Source organism: Equus przewalskii, chromosome 16 (genome assembly GCF_037783145.1).
Source record: "Equus przewalskii isolate Varuska chromosome 16, EquPr2, whole genome shotgun sequence".
Classification (NCBI taxonomy): domain Eukaryota; kingdom Metazoa; phylum Chordata; class Mammalia; order Perissodactyla; family Equidae; genus Equus; species Equus przewalskii.
The window spans coordinates 68,918,966-68,937,467 of record NC_091846.1 but is presented as its reverse complement, the minus strand read 5'-3'; the positions used below and the strand labels follow the sequence as shown (position 1 = coordinate 68,937,467).

The 18,502-nt window shown below is 36.2% G+C and overlaps 1 protein-coding gene and 1 long non-coding RNA gene across 11 annotated transcripts in view; one reads left to right on the top strand and one right to left on the bottom strand.

The window, feature by feature from the left end:
* The window catches only part of LOC139076523 (uncharacterized), a 76,359-nt gene extending 61,579 nt beyond the window's left edge, over window positions 1-14,780 (top strand). Inside the window, exons 2-3 of the long non-coding RNA XR_011528232.1 lie at window positions 11,061-11,165; window positions 14,266-14,780. This is a non-coding gene — a long non-coding RNA (uncharacterized lncRNA). The remainder of the gene's footprint in view (window positions 1-11,060; window positions 11,166-14,265) is intronic.
* The window catches only part of CLYBL (citramalyl-CoA lyase), a 229,923-nt gene that overhangs the window by 20,071 nt on the left and 191,350 nt on the right, over window positions 1-18,502 (bottom strand). For 5 of the 10 annotated variants that reach the window (XR_011528231.1, XM_070579169.1, XM_070579168.1 and 2 more), the window contains 4 exons: window positions 15,006-15,107; window positions 13,190-13,283; window positions 11,687-11,854; window positions 7,091-7,215 (listed from right to left, as the gene is read on the bottom strand). Coding sequence is in view for 9 of the 10 variants with exons in the window: in XM_070579169.1 (XP_070435270.1) it covers window positions 7,091-7,215; window positions 11,687-11,854; window positions 13,190-13,283; window positions 15,006-15,107 (489 nt within the window). In the remaining variant the exon portion in view is untranslated. Of the gene's footprint in view, window positions 1-678; window positions 791-7,090; window positions 7,216-11,686; window positions 11,855-13,189; window positions 13,284-15,005; window positions 15,108-18,502 lie in introns of all 10 variants that reach the window. The other 5 variants (XM_070579164.1, XM_070579163.1, XM_070579167.1 and 2 more) reach the window with 2 other exon arrangements.

The window sequence follows — 18,502 nt, the reverse complement described above, 5'->3', positions numbered from 1 at the left end:
ATGAAACAATTCGATTTATAAGTATGTATTGTAATCTAAAGGAGTTTTCACATTTGCTAGCAAACTGGATGTTGTGCTTAATTTTCTCAGTTTTAAAAATAGCTTTATTAAGGTATAATTTGCATATCATAAAATTCACCGGTTAAGCATATAATTTGTTGATTTTTACATAGAGTAATTTTACAGCGTTCTGTAACTATCACCTCTATCTCAGATTTTTTGAAACTACAAATCTTGTTATAAAAGATTTTAAATTTTTAATAATGAGATAAATGTGTAAATATTTTTATTTAACTTACTTTATGTCAAATTTAAGCTGGTATTGGTTACGAGAAAAGCAGAGAATGAAGGCCATTTTAAAGCAGCTTGCAAAGACCAATAGTGCTAAACTTTGCCTATTTTATACACTGTAGGCTTATTCTTTCTTTGGAAAACAGATCTAAGTGAATTAATATTAATAGAAGCCACTTTAACTTTAAAAGATTTACTAAAATATAACTGATGAACAATAACTGATGAAACAAGTGGTGAAAAATTTTTCTTTCAATTTTTCTAGAAAGGAACCAAAGGTCAGTATCATATATACTGTTAAAAGTACGTCAAGTAATACCTTTTTAGCGCATCAGAAATTTGGAAGCCAGTTAGCTAAGCAGTATTTACTAAATGTCTATCGTGTACCTATTTTTGTCCAAGGTGCTGTAGGGAGGTATGCGATCGGGCAGAGAGAATTCTTACTATCCAGGGTAGTGGTGAGAAATCCCCCCCTATTTTTCCTTTGAGGTCCACTAACCTAAAATGGCAAAAATAAATAGAGAATTATAGAAACTCTTGATTTAAATTTTTTAATAAAATAAAAAATCCATTTGTCTGCTTTTAATATAGAAAAGAATTACAAAATTCTTTAATAAGAACAAAAAAATTAAAAGAATGCTCTAAACTTCTGTGTTATAATCAGCTAAAGGAGAGAAGGCAAGGGATGGTGGTGGGGTGTGGAGCTGAGGTGGTGAGAACGAGAGAGAGAGATAAAAAGAGGAAACCAAAAAGAGTTGATGGAAAGGAAAATGAGGGAGGAACAGGAAAGACATACATAGAAACACACATACAGACCGTACAGACTAAGGGAGAAATACTGTAAGAGGAAGAAAGAGAGACAGGTGTCCAAGGACTAAATCCATCCTTTCACGGCCTTTATTTGGCTCTTGCTATTGTTGACATTGAAAGCCATGGTGTGTCTGTGCAACCACAGGTGTAACTGAGCACAGGACTTTGGGAAGCTGTCCTTTGAGCGAGATGAAACCAAGCTCGGGGCTACATATGGCCTCTTTGCCAAAGGCTCCCAGTCTAGCTCTGAGAGCTTCCAGTCGACCTTGGGAGATTGAAGGAATGATGACTAATAAAACAGAATGGGGTTTGCAGCGATCAGTGCCAAGAAGCCTTTCTGGGGCAGGGCGAGTGGACAAGTGCGGGACAGAACTGAGAAGGAGGGCGCAATGTGGGATTATTAGCTGGGAAGGTTGGGAAGGTACAGGGATACTCTGTGCTCTTTCCTCATCGCTTCTGGTATGAAGGAAAAAAAAAGCGTATGACTAAGAAAAAGATACTGATCTGAACTAACCAAATTCACATTTTGTTTGTGACTGAGTACTTTGAAGGCTCTATCCAGTTTTGGTCATTAGCGTGGGGATTCATTGTGACTCAACTGAAACCACATTTATGCTAACTATGTTCATGCCTTTATTTACAAAGGGAGCCCTGAATTCTGGTCCCAGCTCTGTCACCACCTTGGCTGTGAGTGACCTCAGGCAACTTCCAAACCCTTGTTGGGTCTTGGTGTATTAAGCTGTAAACTGAAAGGATTTAACTAGAAGATTTCTGAGATTTCATCCAACTTAAAGAATTACATTTTTTAATTAAAATTGAGCAAAAAAAAAATCCTAAAAAATACGGAGCAGAATAGAATTATTTTGGATAAAATATCCTTAAGAATGTGTTATAAATTAAGGACCAAGCAAACAACTTTAAAAATTATCAGATTTAACTCACATACGAAATCTCTTATCACTTAATACTGAACCAGCCATTTGCCACTAAAACTATGTGAAATAGGATATGACTAGCACTAGAATTGTATCACCTTCGCTTTAAATGTTTGGAAATCTGCAATATATTGTTAATCAAATCAACCTTAAAGTCATCATTGGCAGACTCTCAGCTTTTCTAAGAATTTGACTTTTTAAAGTCAAAATTATGGCATATAGTTCTAAAAATATTAAATAAACAAGGAAATAAAGGGAGAAATGCAATAACCAAGAATCTCAAAAGTAGAGTTATGTCCCTTCATCTTTCATTTTCACTAGAAATCCCTCGGTTATGATTTTAGTATTCCTGCTTACAAATAAAGGGGGAGAAGGCTGTGGGTGGTGGGACACACGGGTGTGGAGGGCACATTGTTGTCTATTAGTGGAATCAACCCTTTCAGCTGACAAAGACAACAACCAAATCTTTAGATGGTTTATTTGATCTGCGTGAAAGAGTGGCAGTGGGATTTCTGGCACTTGAATAAGCGGAAACAATATTTTTGGCTAGAGAGACTTCTGAGTTCTCTCAGGGAGCCTTCTAGAAGGCCATCTGGACCAAACAGTATTTCTTTTGAAAAACCCTGCACTTGGAAACACAAATGAAAGGTGTGTGAGCTGCAATCAGATACCTATGAAAATAATTTGCTTTCAATATTGTGTGTGGGGGGAGGTATTATTCTTTGTAATTTTCTAGATGAAAAGACTTACATGAGGAAAAAACCCCTTAGTTTCTTTTTTCTTTCTTTATTAAGATATAAGTGCCTAATTTCATATTCCAGTAGAGGATTTACTTGTTGATGTAAACTTATGAATTTGAATTATTGGTCTCTCATGAGCGAAATTCAAATGTTTCAGTTATGGGTGATGTTCACAGTTGCTATGTCAGGTAGTGACCTTGTTTTTGACCTTTATAATTGTTAATTGAACCTAGATGTTAAAGATGAACACTTCCCCTTCCTTGGTTTTTAGCTGGCTTATGAAGCTGTAATAAATGAAAAATATTGAAAAGTTAAACGATCCTTCCAAAACCAAATAAACCACTTATAGCGATGATATGAATAAAATAGAGTGCTTAGAAAACGGAAAATGAAGCAAAGCCATATTTGTAGCCAGATACTGCAGAAATTTGAATATTCTAGCAAAGTACCTTTAAAAATCTATCGTGTGTTACATTTTGCTATTCTTTCACATTTTCTGTTACAGTCTCCATTTGGAAAGAAATGGTAAATTCTTATATTAAGATTTCCTGGAATTATCGATCATTTAAAAAAAAAAACCTATTTCCCTTAGCTGTCATTTTTGCCCAAGAAGTGATGAATATGGAAAGAGAAAAAAATTTAGCACTGAGTTTATAATATAGGCATGAAGAAATACACAGTATCGTATATACATGAATGTATATATATTGTATAAATATGTATCTTATATGTATTCATTTATATACAAATTATATTTCCATTGATATCAACTGATATTAACTAATTATTTGCTTGAGATGTTTTCATTTCAATTATCCAATTTTCATACTATATACAATTCATAGTTGATAAGAAAAAGAACTGTTAAAATCATATTTTTTAATAGCAATACTAAATTCAGTTCCTAATGGAGAATTTTCAAATACTGGAATCACCATTACTACGAAAAAATAAAATTAACTTTTAAGAAAATTCTCTATAAATGTAAAACAAATCACATGGAAATGATTTTTCCTGGCTAAAGTATTTTACAAAATAATTCAAAGCTGAAATAATTAATGACATGCAGGTTGTATTTCAAAAGATATTTTTCTGGAAGGATGGAAGAAAGAATCAAGTTTAATATTGGGGATATATACCTCACAATTGGTGGCAGCTAAATTAGAAATATTTTGGCTTATGGGAATTAAAATAAGAACATAGAATATGTAGAAGTTTTAAACTTTTTCCAACATATTTTAATAAGAGAAGATGACCTCAAGTTCCTATTGTCAATCTATGGCCTAATTCTTATAGTGGGGACTGTTATGCCAGGAAAATTCTTTAGCTTGTAAATATCTTTAGTTTCCTGAAACAAGTATCATTACCTGCCAAACAGTGACAGGTTATATGAGTTGTTTATTATTTCTTAATGTAAAGTATTTTTCAGCTGACATTAAACTAAGGGCATCAAACTTTATTTTAGTAGAACTTCTAATTAAAACAAAACAAAATTCCTGTGATACCAAAGATGGAACCCCAATAATTTATCTACTCATGATCTAAGTATTCCCATGAATTTCGTTATTTGGAGAGAACAGGAAGAAAAGGTAGAACTTTTATTCTTGAAAAATAATTACAATAATTACTACTATAGAAAACACAAATGACCCAGCATTAACTGTGAACTTCAGCTATTCCCTTGGTCTTAGAGCAGAATGTAATTTGAAAAAGTGGGAGCAAGAAGTAGAGAAAAGCAACGATATATAATTTTGCCTTCTTGGGCCACTTCTACTTCAAAACATTACTTGAATGAAATTTTCATCAGAGGGGAAAAAAAGACCTTTTAGAAATTTATAAGTGTCTCACCAGGACACAAACCATGAGTCTCCCATCATTGACAGAGTCACCTGTGCTTTGGACAAAGTATCCGAGGGTGTATGTTTTCATCAGTGATTCATATTTGAAATAAAACAGATTAGATGTTTGTTGGAAGCGATACTTTATACAACTGAGCAACCTATTTATACTAAATCTTTACAAACAGAACCCACATTATTGAAACCCCAAGACCCCTCAAGACCCAGAGTCACCTACCTGCAGACCCAATTTTTGTGACCAGCCAATTTATAGGCAAAGTGAAAGAAACATGCGAACTGGATAAAATAACCATATGTCCCCACTGGAAGCCCCATTACTTGAATCATTTAAACCTTGCTGGACAAAGCACCAGGAGAATTTGCTGTAGGAAACAAACCTACACGAATGGGGCAGGAAAGAAATGACCTAATGCTTAGTCTGCCTTCTGCTCTAATTTCTATGGTTCTGTGTTAAGAAAAGCTGTCCTGCCACACTGTTGTGAAAGCTTATGCCCCAATAAGAAGGCATTTCCTATTAAAAAAAAAAAAAAAAAAAACAGTTCAGAATTTAACATTTAAGTTGCCATCATCAAAAGGCAGGGACACTTTGAGATAATTTTCCCAGGGAACAATACTTTCAAGATACAATGGAAATGTGTCGTTTTTTCCTTCATTCAAGAACTTAAATGCCAGTAAAAGACTGTGTTTCTAGTTTGAATTTGTTTGCTGGCTACTGAAATTTAGGGTAACCTCTCCCATACCCCTAGCTGCTTACAATGCCAAGTGGCATCCTTTGATGTTATCCGATGCGGAACCTAGCGTCCATGTTTCATGGAGGCAGTGTTGGCCTGGACAGGAGCTCTGCTTAGTCTGCCTTGATGGTTCACATCCTGCCTCAGTTTATTATCTCAGTAGGAAGTATTTATCACATGCCTATCCTCAGGTGTCACAAGGTGTACAAAGAGGTGTAGAACATTCAGTGAGTGTGCAGAGGCAAGCATGCAGGAGAGGGGAGGGGATGGTTAGGGGTTAGTTGCACGTATGAATGAAAAAGTACATGGCTCTTCTCCCTAAGTAAATATCTATGTTTACTCATGGAGGATCTGGATTTTTGCATCAAGACATAGAAATGGACATAAAACACAATATCAACCTAAAAATATTTTTCTATGAACTGCAACATTTTTCTGATGACCACTACGGATTTGAAATGAAAGGATGCTGTTTATCCTGAAAGTGGTATAAGCCTAAATGGGATGTTTCCAATATCACATATTCTGCCTTTTGATTTTCAGCAGAAATTTGTGGAAAGATGAGCATGCATGTGTGTGAGGGTGAGCATGCATGTGTGGTATACAGCTGAAGGCAGGTATCTATGGTGAGAGAAAGGGAGTGACCCATTTAATAGTGTTACCTACTTTCCCAAGTCCTGGGCTTTTCAGGTGTTTTTCCTGCCAGGGAAAACTGCAAGCAACACTTCTCACATCGATGTCACCAGTTCACCACTGAAAACCAGTTCTTTTTTTTTTTTTTTTTTTTTTTTGTAGGGGAAATTTAGAACCTTAATAATGTTTCAACGTTCTTTCTCCCCTAAGTACTTTTTGCATGACAGGTATCAAAACTTCACACCTTATGTAAGTAACAAGGCCGACTTCAGATATTACCTCTTGGGTAGATTTATAAATGCAACTTTTCCCCCCCATCCTCTTAAAAAGAGGCAAACGGTATTATTGCAAATAACCTTTAAGATAATTAACTGACAATGCTGCAACTAGCATAAAATCTTCCTTCAGGCGACACCTAATTTAAGTGTTACTGGCACAAAGTGGAGACAGATTGCGCATCACCACTGCAATATTTACATAGCAGAAACCCACAGAGCAGGAAACGCGAGGCTCAATGATGCACTAAATTAGGAACAACCGCACTCCAGTGTTAATTTGCTTTCCATTCTATCCAAATCTCAGGTCCAGAAATTGGTACAGACACATATACAACCTCCCACTCTTAAATGACTAAACCGGAGGAGATTTCTGTACTTTTTCTACCCCGAAATTAAAATAACTTGAAATTTATTTCTTCTCTCCACAAGAGCCATTTGATCAAACTGTGTTTATTTCATTACAACTTGTTCTCACTTTGATCTAAAATTATTTTCATATGAATGCTGCATCGGAGTCTATAGAGAAAAACTAAACAGATTTCTTCTATTTTCTCAAAGCCTGCCAATATAGTTTATGAAAAGAATAAAACGAGAGACGTGAAAGCTAGTTAGTGAAATATTTAGGAACACGGAAGGGCAAATATACTTTAAGTGAATTTCTCACTGATGACTGTTGTCCCCTCAACCCTAAACATAGTCTCCTTTCAAAAATACAGTAAGTTTTTAAAAACCACTCAATGTTTTTTTTTTTTTCATTCTACCCGACAGTATTTTAAACACCAGTTTCACCCAAGCCATTAACAAAACGTTTACCTTTCCTAATTGTTGATGTTCTTTAAAGGCAGCAATCAGTTCTTCAGCCCACTTAATTTTTTCAGGGGAAGGAGAGAACTGCTCGTGGACCACTGCAATTTGGTTAGGGTGTATCACCTGCTTACCTGCAAGAAGATTAGTAACACCGGAAACACAAAACAACAAACGGATGTTCAAACAAAATGTCTCAACCACGCGAGGCTTCCGAATGCCTCACAGACTGTATGTGAAATAACTAATTATTTTAGAACTTTTTAAAAAGAAAATAACCTCAATCGGGCAGGCTTTTCCAGAATGCCACATGAGAACAAATACGACAACGGGAGTAATTGTGTTTCTGATCCTATAGAAACGCCGCCTTAGTGCAGATAATCTCTCATGTTTAGTTACAGGTGGATTGACCAGGCAACTCCTTGAAGAACTGCCTTGGCTGGCACTTCAAAGGACAAAGCCTGCAAATGAGAGTGGGTACTTTGAGTTAAAGTAGAAAAAAATTCTATGTTAATGCTCTCAAATTTTATAAGTTGTCTTTTAATTTGTACCATTATCTCACCTGCCATGATTTCTTTTAGAAGTGGTCTGTTGGTTTTTGTAAAGCTTACAGAAGCAGACGTTACAACTATACTAATATCAATTAGTGTCTTATAATAATGTGTTTAATTTTCTTTCTTTTAGATGAATATAGGGTGCCATTTCTAACCACTAATACAAAATTGGATTTCAATGAAAAAATTTTATTCAGTACAGTAAAAGTAGAAGGCAGATTTGAACACACTGGTCTCTAGATTACTCCATTTAAAAATGTTTAAATAAAAATTACAGAAAGTTTCTCTAGGCAAAAACATAAACAGATTTTCCCTTTTTTCTTATAGACTGAAAATTGGCTATTTCCCTCTTATATAGATCCTTAGACACACCAGAATAAATCTTATCTTTATAATAATAGCTTTAAAAAAGCTTTATGCTGCTTTCTGAAGTTTAAAGATCTTAAATAAAAACATTATACAAAGATAAGAGTCAGAGAATTCTATGAGATCATGCAGTCATTTAAAAAAACCATTTACCAGTCAGGGAAGAGTGGAATCTAATCAGGTCATTAATAAAATGCAACATAATTTAATGTTATAATAATGATGAGATTCTATATTATTACATGATAAAATTATCAATATTTCGTTCTTTAAAAATGAATGTACACAATGATAATTTACTCTGCTAAATATTATTGTTGGTAAATCAATTTGCTTTGCTTTTGAAATAGTTGTTTTAACATTTAGTCAGTACAAATTATAGCCTTGATGTTTTAAAAAAGGTCAATTCCTATTACTGTCATAATTCTATCAAATAGCAAAAAGAACAATGTTTGTAAAAATATACTTTTTTTAGTATTTCATGAAAAAGAGTTTACGTGAATAAATATAGCAATATCTTTTCTTACAGTGGCATAATTAAAACACCCTCACATTGCTATTTCATTCTTCTCTGTCAGCATTCTAATAAAACGTTAAAACTCTATATAAATAAAGATGCGTTAAATTATTTGAGGAATAATTTCTGAAAACAAATAACATGAGTGATGACAAATGAGAGCTGTTTTCAATAATAGGTATTGAAATTATATTTAAGTAATCTAATAGTTGTTAGAATATTATTACTAAAGGATGTCAGTTCTGGTAGTCATTTTGTACTAATTGTTCTGAATTTTATAATTTATGTACATAATTTATACTGATATGTAAGAAGCCAGATTTCATGGGAACTTCTTGGTACAGACACTATAATTTGAGGAGCAAAACATAAACTACTTAAAATACTACGAAACTACTGATGGCTTGCAAGTACCCATATTTTGGTAATGAGGCTAATTTTAAGACGTGTTAGACTTTAGAAACTTATGAGCATCCATATGTGAAGTCATCTTTTGTTGAATATTATATATGCTAACAACCGAACATCAGACTTTAATGCTATGTGGGAGCAAAGCAAATATTTTATACAGAAGAGTTGTTATTGACAAGTTACTGAGAGGGTGCAAAATTGGAAGACATTAAAATTTATGACCATGAAATCCTTTTTACAGTACCACTTGATATATCGTGCTTTAAATCAATACCTGTCAAGTCTTTTAGGTAACTGTATGATGGTGTCATTTTTGTCTTCTACAAAAGACTGCAGAAAAGAAGAAAACCTATAGTGCTTCATATTTATAATCTTTCTTCTCAGCATGCAGTACTGGGGTAACTGTGATGACTAAGTCAGCTGTTAAAGCTTTATTCCAAGATTTATTTTTGGTTTCTTTTTATAAAAATAATTCCTAAAGCTAATAGCCATTTACACAGCCAAAGCATTTGATTTAAAATCAATTTGCATGGATTGTGCCTCCGTGAAATAATGACTGCAGAAAAGAAACTATAACCTACTGTTTGATGCATGACTAACAAAAAAAAATACAACTCATTTAAAAATATATAATTTTTAAAAGGACAGAAAATCCATATAGCACAGACTGAGTGTTCCTTATCAGTGTTATGGATAACACAATACTTTCATCAGATTTTAAACTTTTCAACCAACCACCTGCTTCAGATAGAGTGCGTATCCCTCCCTCCCTCGCTTCCTTCCTCCCCCTCCTCTCCTTCCTTTCTTCCCTTCTTGTGCAAAGCCCAAGGTATGGCAATTAGATGACAGGTAATTAGGACAAGCAGGTCATGAGTGGTCTAAAATACTCATTAAAGCATTTATTATTTTAAAATACTACAAATAATCTTATATTTTATTATCAGACTAGTTACCTTTGATTGGTATGTAGAAACATAATTTGGACAACCAAGACTCTTTCTAAAAATTGCAAAACGGTTATGAAGTTTAGCTCACCTACTTTACTGACTCCTTTCCTTGAATATCTAACAGGCACTTTACCCTCCGTGCCTCCCCATTCTCCTCCTGCTTCCATTTTTTTTGTGACTTAACACTCCCTGTTGTTGAGAAACAATAGTGCCAAGCCCATAAGCTCCTCATGCTGAGTTGGGCACAGTCTAGAAACTTAAATCTGATTTGAAATAACTTGTCTTCTGCGATTGAATTAGGGACCAATTTGATTCAGTCCTGTTCTTGGAGAAACTCGTAAACTCACTTATATGTCCTGCAGCAAACATTTACCCCAGAGGAAGCTGAGGACACCCAGGTTATACTGAATGATGGTGACAGAGGCCCATGTCAATTCACTGTTTTCAATTTTTTATTGAATTGGTGCCCATTTCAGAGCAACATCTGGCTGCTTGGCAGTGAACGCCACACATTTTAAACCAACAACATCAGGCTCCATTAGATAGATTTCATGGAGTTTTTCTCCAACTTTTCCATTTAGGCCATGTCCTAACTGGTCTTTGGAAAGACGCAGGTTTGACAGGCCACAGAGACAAGGACAACCCCAGGGATGGGGTATCGGACTCTTTCTCAGTCACTATTAAATATTTATCAATAGATCAGATGATTAAAAAATATTTCTCTATAAGAGATCACATTTATTTATTAAACAAATGTGGATCACATTTTAACTTTGTTAAAAACACAAAATCAAATGTAGAGCTTTAATTAATTCTAATGTAACACATAAAATTGTTTCTTAAGTCTTTTCATTTTATTTTGAGTTAAACCACCATCCATTCAGGTATCTTTTACATTTAAGGTCACTTTATGAAATGTTTCTTTCAGTAAACCCTAACCAGACACATTTCAAAAATATTTACAAAAGGGAGAGCATGGATGCTTGTCTCTTTCCCTTATTATGTGGGTACATTTCTGAAATGATAGTCTTAGAACTTGCAGCGGAAGAGCAAATAAGAACAAAAGAGCTTATGGTGTTTTTTATCCACAGTTGTGTGCGTGTGTGTTTGTGTGTAGAATCCTATTGTGGTTATTCAAAAAATAGAGTTCTGTTGCAAAAACACAATTTTCGGTTGCTCCCCAGACTCCTGGAGATCTGAGAGATCAGGCACCCCAATCAATAGACCTCCGCCTGCACTCCAGGACCAGGCTGCGAGGGACCCGCTGACCTTAGTGCCAGCCAATGCCCGTAGGTGTCTCCAGGTACAGGGGAGAGAAAGGAGGGTTGTGGTAGCAGTGGCAGAAAAATAGAAAACTAACTATGAGTTAAAAAAAAAAATCAAAATAGCACCAAAATTTTTCTTCAGAAATGAATTAATATTTTGAACATTTGAGGAAATTTTTCTTCTGTCCAGTAACCCAAATTCTTATGGTAATTCACTCAAACACATTTCTGTAATAGCCTCATCTCTCACCTTAGGTCAGCAAAAACGGCGATAAAACACTTAAGAGGGCAGGGAAAAAAAAGGTAACTCATATAAAGAGAAAATAAAATGAATCATTTGGTTTTTGACTTGCAGAGCCAAAGAGAAACATGACAATTTGTCTGGCAAGTTCTTGCCCTGGATGGTTTTTTCACGTTTCAAATAGTGAAATACATGTATGAGACACCTGGGTACATGAGAAACACTAATTTCTGGTTAAATTGCTATTTTTTGGAATGTTTGCTAATCCAGACATTGCTTTCTAAGGTACTATCAAGAATCATACCAGTAAATCCCATTGCAGCTCCTTCTTTCGACTGCCTGAGAAGCCCCTCTGCATCTCGAAAGTCAATGTACACCAGATCGATGGCTTGCAGGCCAAAGGCCTTTGCTATGACAATAATCTTTTGTCGGGCATAGAGAATATCTTGGGTTTCTTTACTACTTGTTGCACCTGAAAATGGGACGTTGACAGAAAAAGCAGATGTTAACTTTGCAAACCGAACCCAGACATCTATTATAAAAACTCAGTTTGTAAAGACATCTATGACCTTCTGGGAATTGCTCCCTAGCAAAATGATGACTCAAATCTAAAGGAAGAGAGGGATACGTGGAGGCAGAGTGGAATCTCATCTGTGTCTGTTTATCTTGCAAAGCATCTCCCAGTATGATTACTTGTGAGTGCACTAAGACGAGGCCCCTCCCCCATCTCAGGAGAGAGAATCTCAAATGACTTGGTAGGTCACAAAGGACTCCTGGTATGTTTCTTCCTTCTTGGGATCGCTCAGAAAGTGTCAGTCCAAAGACAGCATCACAAAAGGTGGCCAAGCAGCTGTGTGAGGAAATGGTTAACTTCCCTCACTGAGCACAGGATTTTGTCGTGTGTTGTGGTTGCAGTGCCCTGTCATAACTGAGGTTCTGGGCCGAATACTTCTGCTTCAGGGTTTGGATGGAGAACTTGGGGAAATGGAAGGCACTCATTCTGAGAGAGGCTGAAAGTGTCCAGTGAACTATTGGATACACAAAAGTCTCCTGGAAAGACTAGTATTAAAATAAGTTCCCTTCTGTCACCCGGGTTGGGGGGAGGGAGGGAATGTCACTGTTTATATTCGGGCCATGACACTGCTCAGGGAAAGCTCCTGTCGTCAGGTCCTTGGGACTGTGGTTCTGAAAATGCTTCGTGGCCTTGGCCTCTAGTCTAGATGCACTCACAGCCTCTAGTTATACACGTACCCAGACCAGAGGCACAGTGCCCAAGGGACGGGGAAGATCAGTGGAAGCGAGCATACTATCTCAATAAATATTTAATAAGAAGAAGAGTTCTGAAATATGTTTGAGGAGGAATTCAAGATCTATTAAATAATATTTACATACTCCATTTAAGGTAGAAAACGATTCATTACAGCAAATGTGAAATTGCCTTAAATTTGTGTTAGAACCCTAGACAGCCCTCAGACTGATGTGAAAACAAAGTATTTAAGCAACGGAGAGGTTGTTCACACAAAGTACTTACTATGAACAAAGCAGATGTCATATATTCTTGAGGCTGCAACAGGCTTTTTATGAGTTATTTTATAAATAAACAGAACTAATAAGGGAATGCTCTGGAAGAAGGACAGCTATGAGGTGCCCTAAATTATCAGGACGTGTTGCCATTCAGCAGAAAAACCATTTTCATGGTTGGCAAATATATATTGCCATGTAAATGTCCATTCGTGAAGGGGCAAAGAAAAAATATACACACATATATACAGAGAGGATGAGAGACAGAGAGAAATATGTTTGACACCTATGCTGGCTCGAAAGTCTTCTCCTCCAAAAACAACTGCGTCTAGAAAAAGACCCACTTGAGGTCCCGTCTTTAGCGCTTCTTCACACACTGCCTGGAAGAGAGCAGAACAGAAGCGAAACTCACAGAGATGCTTGATTTCGAGAGAAGCAGCACGGTGCATTTTGGTAACCGAAAGATGCAACTCTTAACACAGTTTGGCTGAAAGCAGTCCTAAATAGCCCAAATTCACTCCTTTCCAAAAGTATTTAATATTATCCAAGATAAGTATGTTGTATATATTTTCTTTGCTTAATGGATTATATTATTACAGTTATTAATACAGTTATAATGTTCAAATTGTAGTTCATCTAATTTCTAGAGAAATTTTGAGTTAACTCATTTTGATTATGTTATTTCTATTTTTCCAAAATTTGTTTTTGCTTTAAGAGACTCTCAAACAATACACATAAAACCACAGGAGAAAAGGAAAGAATTTTTAAATCAAACTAATTGGATTATTTGCATTAGGATCAAGATTTCTTAGTAAATGGTCTCAGGATTAAACACAGACAATACAAAAATCTACAACTCTAGAGGGGAAAATAAAAATGCAACAAGTTGTCCCAGATGTATTAATAAGCAACTTCGACGTTTCTGTGTGAAAATAAAGATGGATAACGTTTGCTGTAGACAGAATGTGAATCCACACATGTGGAGATGCAGCATGCTAATATATGTGGGTGGGAAGACAGGAGACACCAGGAGAACCCTGTTGATTAATTTCAGGGGTTGGAAGTGCTTCAAAGTACATTATGGAATAAAATGGCAAAACAGTGCTTAAAATTGAATCATTGTATGAATCAAGCTGCATCTAAGGGATATGCTTTGATTACATTCTCAGAATTTAGGGTGGGCTGGAAGAATGTGTGGTTAGTGGTGTAAACACGCTGATCATGAGGCTTGAAGCAGCTCCCCAAACATTTGCACTCTGCCCCTCCTGCATGGTCCAGTAGGTCTCAAAGTTTCCTCTCGGAGCGTCTGCTCACACATTCTCTCTCCTGTACAGTTCAACTATCTTTTCTCTTTGTTTTTAGGGATTTCTTCTCTCCTGCCTTCTGAGATGGGGAGCTACATTGATGTTCACAAGTCAAGTGGAATGCGAGGGATATTTTGGAAAACAATTGAAATGCTCACTGATAAAGGAGAAAAACAAGCTAGCTGTGAGTTTGTTAAGGCACATTGTCTAATGCAACCGTACAATGCTGGGAAACACTTGGCTCAGCCAATCTTCCTTAATGTGTATTAGGAAATATTTTATATTCTAATGTGGCAAATTGAAATAATTTACTACAAATTATTGGTGTATAATAACGTATGAATAGCAATCTTATGTACTAGACATTATGGACAACGTTGCTACAGAGAGGCCAGAAAATTTCCCAATAAAAGGCAGTTGTTACAAAAGAATAATTGAAAGTTAATTCATAAAGGTGACAAAATAAATTTTCATGTACATTTAATCTATAAATGTAATAATTCAAAGCACATATTTACATAATTATTATTTAATTAAAATGATTGCTAGGAATATATAAATATTTCATTTAAATGTTTAGGACCAGGAAGTCTTTCCTTACTACTTAGCAATTTCTTTGTTTTCTATGCTCACAACTTAGTTTTGGATTATTACAGACAACAAATGGTGCTCAAGGTTTACTCTGCCTAGAAATCTTCCTAGAAAAATATTTTAAGTAGATGTTAAAATTGAAAACAAAAGTTCTCTTTAGGTAATAAAGAAAATACTAACTTATTAGCCACATTATGATTTTCTTACCTTAAAATTGAGCAAACCCATTGCAGTTTCCACAAAAGGGATTAAATTCATTGGTTGTTCAAGTTTTCGCCCTTTTAAGTAGAATGAAAATTTGTCTGAAAACTAAAAATCAAAAGTGTCATAGGTGATTAGTGGGGGAAAAAAATGTACAATCAGTGAAATGTAGACAAAGAAGTGGTATTTTAGTCTTTGACCTGAGGAAGTCATACCCCAGCCTCTTTGGTCCACACAAAAGAATTTTTAAAGACCCCCAAAACAAAAAACAAACAGGAGGAAAGACCGAAGAAAAGAAGGTAACATAGTTCCCACTAAGCTAAACAGTAAAACCTCAAGCATTATAATTTTTTTTCCTAAAGGGGCAATTTGAGGGCTAGGAGTTAGAAGTGGAAGGAGAGATTCTGGAGTTTAAATGCTTTCCTTGAAAACATATTTACTTAAGACCTCTTGCCCCCACTTTTAAATGCAAGTGGTAGGCCCCGCAAACAGTGAAGGCTGCTCGCCTTGCCATTCTGTTTTTGTTTCAGACCCAGCACTGACATCAGTGTAATGTGCAGCCGCCTCTACGTGGAATCCATATTATTCATTATAGCGCCATTATCCTTTGTTCAGAAGGCTTTTCTTCATAATTTTTTAGCTTACCTAGGAAGACCTTAAAAAGGAAGTTTAATTCTTTGAAGACCAAAGCTCGCCAATTTTTTCCATGAGACCAGTTCACAGCTAGCTCTGTGCTGCCAGTGGGGTAGCCCAAATTCCAAAATCTACCATCTGGAAACATACAAAAGCTGTTGCACGGATCTCCCCCCCTTCAAAAGGAAAAAACCCACCACACTCTAAATTGTAAATCTATTATGTCTATCTAGATCTAATAAGATGTGGGGAGATAAAAAAAAAGCACACAGGTATGATAAAGATATTTTTGTAAATAAAGATGAAAACATATATATCCATTTTAAATTTAAGGAATATTCGGCCATTAATAGATATCAAAGGAAAAGGGAATTTTAATCATCTCTCCATTCAGTCTCAGTTGGGTAAATCATATCTAAGAGATTTGCATAAATATAAACCATCAAAGACTTTTCATCTTCAAAGGGGGTTTCAAGACCCTATAAGCTTTGTACTGTAATCATCGCAGGTCACCACCCTGCAGGAATAGGGCTGCTATGGCAACATAAAAAAACTAATGCTTAAGGCTTAGCATAATATTCTGACTAATAGAAAGGAAACTCATTTTAAAAGCTGGCAGCCTATTTACCAGAAGCAGGATTAGAGGTGTTATTTCCCCTTTTAGCTGCCCCCTTCTTGCCGGTGTACTCCCCCCGCCCCAAAATCTAATCACTGGGATCTTTAAAAAGCTTTTGAGCAATTTGCAGTAACTTTACAATTAGGCTAAAATAAATCACAGCTTTCAGTAATGAAGAATTATTCCCAGTTGCTCCCACTGCCCCCTCCCCTGCTCCGACACCATCATCATCACCTCCTTAGTAACTTCGCAAGGGAAGGAATAACTCAACCAAAATAGCAAGAAGGAAGAGAAGGCTACAATTTAAGGGGACCAAATATAGAGTATTCCATGTAAATGAAAATAAGACATAATTTATGTCGTATTTAAGCTAGAAAATGGGTAGTGAAATATTAGTGGTTTTGGGTGTTACTTATGCAGTAGAGGAAATTTTTTTCTCATTAAAAAAACTTGCAACATTACTTGCCCCATTCTTTGTGATAACAGTTATAACTACAAAAATCATAAAGTTTAAAACTGGGTAAACGCTTGACAATATATTTCCTGATCTTAGTGAGAAAAATCTCTGATGTCTTTTGTTCTTAAGCCAACAGGGACATTTAAAAATTAAATATTCTAGCCCATCCTCCTCCTCCTCCTCCCCTTCTTTCTTAAAAAATTGCATTAAGTACTAACACAAAAGGTAACTAGTGGAGAAGTTTCAATTAATTTTTTCAAAAGGAGACGATTAAATGTTTCCGGCCTGGTAAAGTGTTCATTTCAGCGAGGTGGAGAGGAGTGGGAGGGGAGGAAAAGAAGGGGAAAAAAATCACAAAGAGATTGGGGAGGAGACGAAGTAGCAGGGCTCAGCAATTCTTTCAATTCCAGTGCACACCCAATAGTGTGTTGGAAGAATGCACACTGTTCGGGATTTGTGGGAGAATTGTCCCGCGACAAAGGAGGCAGAGTCACGCTTGTTATAGTCCAATAAGCCGTGCCAGTCAAACAAGAACCCACACTAGTGACAAAAGGCCAGCAAGAGATTCTCACACAAAAGAAAACAAGGAAGCCCATCTTTCAGTTGTGCATCAGGCTCTGGGTTTTCTGCTTCACATAAATACAAACGGGGAGGAAAAAATAAACAGCCCCAAAGACTTCTGTTAACTAGAAATCCTATTTAGATTTCCGTAAGTTCCTCACATCCCGGGATTTAAAACAGCGAACAGAAGCCATAGCTGAAGGCTGGGGTGGGTCCTCCCCTCCCAAATGAAGGGTAATAATGGTGATAAATAGGTATTAACTATGAAACCAAAGGGGAATGGTACTTCAGATTCCCTTTCAATCAATTTCAGACACATTCGAACTGGGTAGGAGCCCTCGAAGATATTAACCAGTATCTCCCAGCTTCTGAGGGGTGACCTTGCAGAGAACTCCAGTGTAGTAAGTAAATGGGTCCTTGACCACGGGTCTTCAAGAAGACTCTGACATGGAGCTGTCCAAGAGAAATATGATGGCAGCTACATGTGTTAACTCTAAATTTTCTGGTAGCTACATTAAAAGAGTAAAATGAAACAGGTGAATTTAATTTTAATAATATGTATATTCAACCCAATATATCTGAAATATTATGATTTCAACATATAATCAATATAAAAATTATTGAGATAATTTCCTTTTTTTTTTGTGGGGCGGGGGCTACCAAGTCTTGAAAATCCGGTACGTGTTTATGCTTCCAGCACATCTCAATTTAGACTTGCCACATTTTGAGTGGTCAGTAGCCACACGTAGCAGGTGGCCACTGCATTGGAAAGCGCAGAGCCAACATATCTCCATGCATTCAAGGTGAGCGGTTTCCTCAGGTGGTACCACTGCTCTGCGTATTGCTATAGTTGCAGCCTTACAGATAATCCCAGATGTGGCATCGAAATCACCAATGCCCACACGCCCTTACCACGCTTCCAGCGCTTACATGTCATGGGCTCTCTGCCCTGGAGTGGCACGAGGGAATGTGATTTTATTCAGGCGAGATCTGCAGGATCATAGCAACCCCTAAATAAAACAGCCTCCTCCCCAACCCTTAAACAATTAAAACAATCATAGTCTAATTAGGCCCATTTCAAAGTTTTCTTAAGTAATTTGACATGCCAACCACTTTACATTTCAGGTTTTTATTGGCTGAAAAGTCTGTCATAAAACACAAACACACCTGTCAGCAATTTAAAAAGGACGAACTAGAGAACCGCTCAGGAAATAATATCTGTGCTAATTAAAACCA